At 33.1% G+C, this 6599-nt stretch overlaps 1 protein-coding gene across 1 annotated transcript; it reads right to left on the bottom strand.

Annotated features, from left to right (window-relative positions):
• Window positions 1-305: 305 nt before the first annotated feature.
• Window positions 306-2794, bottom strand: LOC131178464 (uncharacterized). The gene is made up of 5 exons (XM_058143429.1): window positions 2464-2794; window positions 2208-2365; window positions 1645-1735; window positions 1204-1368; window positions 306-589 (listed from the first exon to the last, which is right to left on the bottom strand). Exons 1-5 carry the CDS (start codon window positions 2792-2794, stop codon window positions 306-308), a joined length of 1029 nt encoding a protein of 342 aa, XP_057999412.1.
• Between the last annotated feature and the right edge of the window lie 3805 nt (window positions 2795-6599).

Raw genomic sequence — 6599 nt, 5'->3', positions numbered from 1 at the left:
CCTATGGATGGATGATCCTTTAGCCTAGGAACTAAGGTCCAAACCTTATTTCTTTCAAATTGGTTGAGTTCGTCTTGCATTGCAAGTACCCAACCCTTATTATTTATGGCCTCATCTATGCCCTTAGGTTCTATTTGAGAAATGAATGAAAGGTTATTACGTTTATTTCTAAGAGAAGATCTAGTTGTTAACCCTTTCAATGTATCACCAATGATTATGTCCTTAGGATGATCCTTCTTAAAGGTCCATTCTTTAGGTAGATCTTGTTGAACTCCTTGATGAGGAACTAGTTAACTTTGTTGCTCTTAAAGCTCAACTTCATCATCTCCCAAATCCTTTAAGGGATCTTCATTGAGTTGATCTTGATTTTCACTAGATTGAGGATCTTCGAGAGTCAACTCATCAAAATTACCTATAATATCATCATCATAAGAAATATCCTTTCTAGGACCAAAGGAGTTAGCTTCATCAAATACAACATGCATTGACTCTTCAACAACTAAAGTTCTCTTATTAAAAACTCTATATACTTTACTAGATATAGAGTACCCTAAGAAGATACCTTCATTAATTTTAGAGCCAAATTTATCTAGATTATCGTTAATAATCAAATGAAGCATTTACAACCAAAAACTCTAAAATAACCTACTTTAGGTTTGCCATTCCATAGCTCATAAAGGGTTTTCTTCAAAAAAAGGTCTAATCAAAACTCTATTTGAAACATAACAAGCTGTATTAGTGGCTTCCGTCAACAAATAATTAGGCAAGTTATATTCATTTAATATAGTCCTCCCCATGTCTAAAAGAGACTTATTATTATTATTATTTTTTTGACAATGCCATTTTATTAGGAAGTTCTAGGAGAAGAAAAGTTATGAGTGATCCCTAGTGAATTACAAAACTTTTCAAATCTCTCATTTTGAAATTCTCTACCATGATCACTCCTAATAGAAGAAATTTGAAAACCTTTTTCATTTTGTACCTTTTTTGAAAATCTCTCAAAAACATCAAAATGGTCATCCTTATGAACAAGGAATACAACCCAAGTATATCTAGAGTAGTCATCAATAATCACAAAAGCATAATATGCGCCACTTAAGCTAGCTACTCTAGTAGGACCAAACAAATTCATATGTAACAATTGAAGGGGTTTAGAAGTAGATACCTTATAAATAGATTTAAAAGAGCTCTTGACTTGCTTACCCATTTGGCATGCATCACACACCTTATCTTTTTGAAACTTGATCTTTGGTAGCCCATCAACTAGCTTATCCTTGTTCAAGTTTGCAAAAAGGTCGACACTAGCATGTGCAAGCTTTCTATGCCAAGTCTGAGAGTTATCACTAATAGAAACAAAGCACTTGACATCTTGGTTAGACAAAGCATGCAAATCAATAACATAAATATTTTCAATTCTTTCACCAATAAATAACATTTTATTATCACACATTCTAGACACAAAGCAAGATTTAGACTAAAAAATGACTCCACAACCTTTATCACATAATTGATTAACACTAAGCAAATTATGTTTTAAACCATCAACCAAGAGTGCTTTGTCAAGAATTAGGGAGTTTTCCTTACTAATCTTACATATCCCCATAATTTAACCTTTACCATTGTCACCAAAGGTCACTTACCCACCTCCATCTCTCTTTTCAAGTGAAAGGAAAAGGTTGGCATTTCTAGTCATGTGTCTTGAACATCCACTATCCAAATACCACTTGCTTTCAAGCTTTGAGGATTTCAAGCACACTTATACAACATAAATCAATTTACTTTAGGTACCTAAATGTACTTGGGCCCTTAGGGGTTAGTAGTTCCATCATATGAATCAAATATTTTACCAATTCCAAGATGGACTTTCCTAATGGCACACTTATAGTTGATGTTACAAAACTTGCAACAATAGTGACAATGACCATTAAACCTTCTTGTTCTTGGTCTATATATATAAGAATGTGCATATGGTATCATGTAACCATTATTTTTGAGTCCATTATGTACATTTGAGCATGAGGCATGATGAGTGTGATGATAGTTATAAGGCCTAGGGCATATTCCCTATGAAAGTTTAGCCTAGATGCAACTCTCCTATATGTATATGTCTTATTTACATTTTATCTAGGGGCATGTTGATGAAATGAAGTCTTTCTAGTTTCATTTCCACTAGATATCTTTGGTTCTTGTCCTTTAGGATTGGACACCTTTGGACTAGGCACTTGGGGACTAGGCTCATTAGAACTAGATGCTTTAACAAAAGTAGTCTTGGAAGGAGGTGCTTGAGTAAATTTGTTATAGCCAAGTCCATACCTGATGCTAGGAGATCTTTGAGGGTCCAAAATTGCATCAAGTTTATCCTTTCCTTTAGCAAATATGGAAAGAGAAGTTTTTAGCTCAACAATTCATTTTACAACTTCTCATTTTCTATTGAGAGCTTATCTAAGGATTTTTGCATATTACTATCTAAAGGTCTATCATCCTTAGATGAGGTCTCATTTTCCTTCCTTAAATAAGCAAGCTCACTTTTCAAAAGTTTATTCTTCTTATGACTTAATTCTAGTTCATCATTCATAACTTTAAGAGCACTAACTAGTTCATCATAAGAAAATTCAACAACATCATCATTTAAAGTTACCTCATTGGAGCTTTCCTCCATTGCCATGAAGCACATTTGGGCAACTTGATCACCAATCTCCTTATCTTTGGATTCACTTGATTCATCCCATGTTGCTTTAAGTGTTTTTTTTTTTTTGAACTTCTTGAAAGGCTTTTTCAATTTGGGACAATCCATTCTAATGTGACCCGGCTTATTGCATTCAAAGCATATGGGAGGATTCCTCTTGCTACTTTCACCCTTGTCCTTCTTGAAGTTCCTCTTTGAGATGAACTTCTTGTTTTAGAGGAGCATCTTTCTTATTCTCCTTATCACTAGAGCCAACTCTTCCTTATCAAACTCATAATCTTCATCACTTGAGTTTTTAGAAGATACTTTAAAGGCAATGTTCTTCTTGGCTTTGTTGGGTTCCTCCACTTGCTCTCTTTTAAGGGTTATTTCACAATCAATGAGATTTCCTAAGAGCTCATCAAGTTGTACCTTGCTCAAGTCCTTGGAATCCTTGAATGCAGTTACTTTGGATAGCCACTCCTTAGGAAGACTTCTTAGAATCTTCTTTACTAGCTCCTCATTCGTAAATGTCTTCCTAAGGGATTTAATTCCTCCTATAATCTCCATAATTTAATTCCTCCTATAATCTTCACAAATCTTTCATACATTTGACTTATGGTCTCACTCGATTTTATCTTGAATAACTCATATTGATAGATGAGGGAATCCATCTTATTCTCCTTCACTTGATTAGTACCCTCATGAGTAACCACCAATGCATCCCAAATTTCTTTTGTAGTAGACTTCATACACATTTTATTATATTCACTTCTACTTAGTGCATAAAATAAAAGATGAATAGCTTTATCATTTAGAGCTACTCTTCTTTTCTCATGCTCACTCAATTTACCCTTTGGCTTAGTTACATGCACACCATGTACAATTTTAGTTCGGGTGAATGGCCCATTCTCTACAACATCCCACAAGTCAACTCCTTCTAATTTAAGAAAATAAAACATTCTATTTTTCTAATATAAGAAGTCATTCCCATCAAAGAAGGGAGGTCTTACCATCAATTGACCTTCTTGTATATTGAAGGTTGCCATTGATCTTTGCTCCAAGATGATTAAGACTTTGAATAGAGACTAGCTCTGATGCCACTTGTTATCTCTTATGGAAACCCAAGAGGGGGGAGGGGGGAGGGGTTTGAAATGGGTATTAATTAAAAAATTTGAAGACTAAGAGAAATTTTCATTAAATAGCACAAAGAAAAGGAAGGAAAGAAAGAACACAAGGAATATTATAGAGGTTTGGCTATCCCAAGACTATGTCCTCTCCTCAAGGCTCTCCTTGAGAGTTAGCTCCACTAAAATTCTTCTTTGGGTGAAGAATAAATCCCTTACAATTACCACAAGAGCAAACCCTTGCTCTTTTACAAATCCCTTTACACTCAAGAGCAATTTAATGCTTTATCACTCTCAAGTTATAATAAATGCTCACAGCAACCTTGAAATAACTCTCAGAATAAAGAAATTACAACTCAAAATATCAAGCTCTCAATAATCAATTATGGTAGCTCAAGTTCTAAAGAGAGAGAAGAAGAAAAAATTATTTGAACATAATAAATTCTCAAGAAATAGTTGTTGTTCTATTCCTCCTGTCATAATGGCCTCTATTTATAGTTTTGTAAAGAAAATGACTGTTGGGGGTGCATTAAATGTAAATATAGCTGTTCAACTACCCAAAACTCTATTTTATTGAGTTTCAGAAATCCAAGTTCAGCTACCGAAGTTCTTTACTTCAGCTACCGAAGGTTAGAGCGCTAAAAAACACCATTCAAAAAGTGAACTTCGACTGTCGAAGTTTCCACTTTTGGCTGCCAAAATGCTCTTTAGACAAAAAGAGTTTAAACAATAAAAAACCATCATTTAAGGAGTAAACTTTGGTTGCCGAAGTTCCCACTTTCAACTGCTGAAATGCTCTCTAGACAAAAGGACACTTAGGCTTCAAAAACTCATACTTTTTAGCCCGTACTTAGATTTTTAATCCATTTAAATCGTTAGAAAGCTAATTTGATAATTTTTTCAATAAAAACACTTTCAAAAACAAATTTACATTTCTCAAAATTAAAAGTTTCACTTACTCCTCCTTGGTCAAGAAAAGTTAAAAATAAAGACTAAGAAGTTTAGAGATTCACAAACTCATAACTTTTTGACTTGAACTCGAATTTTTGATCCGTTTGAACCGTTGGAAAACTAATTTGATAAATTTTTAAATGAAAACAATTTCAAAAATAAATTTGCATTTCCCAAAAGTAAAAATTTCATTTTACCCTCCTTGGTCAAGAAAAAGTTAAAAATAGAGATACTAAGAAGTTTAGAGATTCACAAACTCATAACTTTTTGACTTGAACTTGGATTTTTGATCTGTTTAAACCATTGGAAAGCTAATTTGAAATAATTTCTCAATTTTGAACTTGGGACCTATAATCTCAACACAAACACTTTCAAGGTAGATTAGTAGCACACTAATTATTTATTATTATCAAAGCATGGATTAAGACTCCTAGGTCCATGTGACACCCCTTACCCGTCTACAGTGTAGCCGAGTAAGATATGCCACATAGTGTACCGGAACACCATATTTTATTTCAATTATTTTTATCCTTTCTTATTTATTTTTTCATAGTTATGAAGTACAATTTGTGAAGTATTTCCTTATTTATTTTTTCATAGTTATGAAGTACAATTTGTGAAGTATAATTCATTTAAGTCATTTAATGAAATCATATATTTATTTGAGGTTTCGCAAGTTTTATAGAAAATTCGACAGAGTACCGGCTAAAAATAGAGAAAATAGTTCTTCGAAATCTGTGAAAAACACTTCCAATATGTTTTTAATCATTCCCAAACTCCATTTCATCAATATAGTCTCAATATTTTTCAACAACATTTCCATTTCTCATTCATTCATTTCATATGATATTCATATACAAGTCATAAATAAATATTTAATTTTTATTTTTTTCATAAACACAATTTTTACTATTTACATTAATATCAAAATACATTACATAAGTCTCAATTACACATGAGAAAGTAAAAGTTAATTACAAAATACCAAAATGAAACCTAGTGTCCTACCAATGCATTGAAGACGGTGAGGTGACACGGACACTATGCAGAGCTGCAGATGGTCTCACCCAGTCTGTGGTCTACTGGGCTCTCTGTCGGTCTCTCCAGAATCTAGGCATGGCAAAAAGTAACGCGCTAAGCAATAATACTTAGTGGTGCCAATAATAAAAATAAAAGAAATAACAGAAAATAAATATGCAGTGAATGTTCTGATGTCTTATGCAGATAATTTTTCAATAATTATTTGTAGTCTTATTTATTTTGTGCTTGTTATATTTATTATTTCATTAAATTTATCCACTTTCATTTTTGGTTGCCCAAGTAACCTATACTGGATGACTGAACTAGATAAACAAATAAACTGACACTGGGTATCAAGTACCTCGAGCAGTCACACCATCGGTCACATATGTATCTCCCTGTGTGTAACAGAACAGCTAATAAGCTATAATAATATTAGGCACAAGGCCAAGTATCAACATAATGTCAAAATGGCTAAAAGCCATAAAATCACAGAATGGCATAATGCCATGTACAATACTGCTAACTGAACCCTATTGGCATGCCAACCTATCCAAACCAATCTTGCTAGGTGTACTAGGACATGTTACACTTTTACATTTTACTATTCTTGAAATTTAAGTTTAGGTGTTACTATTGATTTCATTAGTCAACTAAATGTTGACTTTTGCATAGACAATAGGTACCTTGGTTCTAATACTCCCAACATACCACATTTTGCATTCTAAAGTTGTTAGTATTGGTTGCCAATACCATTTCTAAGCTTAGTGTTAGTTATTCAAAATTTTCAGATTTCAAGCATTGTGTTTACTGTTCTATTAGTCATTTGGACAGTA

Source organism: Hevea brasiliensis, chromosome 3, assembly GCF_030052815.1.
Source record: "Hevea brasiliensis isolate MT/VB/25A 57/8 chromosome 3, ASM3005281v1, whole genome shotgun sequence".
NCBI lineage: Eukaryota > Viridiplantae > Streptophyta > Magnoliopsida > Malpighiales > Euphorbiaceae > Hevea > Hevea brasiliensis.
The sequence above is the reverse complement of the archived record's forward strand: the minus strand, read 5'-3'. Positions and strand labels throughout refer to the sequence as shown.

Coding starts and splice junctions, on each gene's coding strand:
- LOC131178464 (XM_058143429.1), bottom strand. CDS start 2,794: ATGGATTGTCCCAAATTGAAAAAGCCTTTCAAGAAGTTCAAAAAAAAA. Junction 1,369..1,644: donor ACTTGAAAAGAGAGATGGAG/GTGGGTAAGTGA, acceptor TGTCTAACCAAG/ATGTCAAGTGCTTTGTTTCT. Junction 590..1,203: donor GTGTGATGCATGCCAAATGG/GTAAGCAAGTCA, acceptor ACGATAATCTAG/ATAAATTTGGCTCTAAAATT.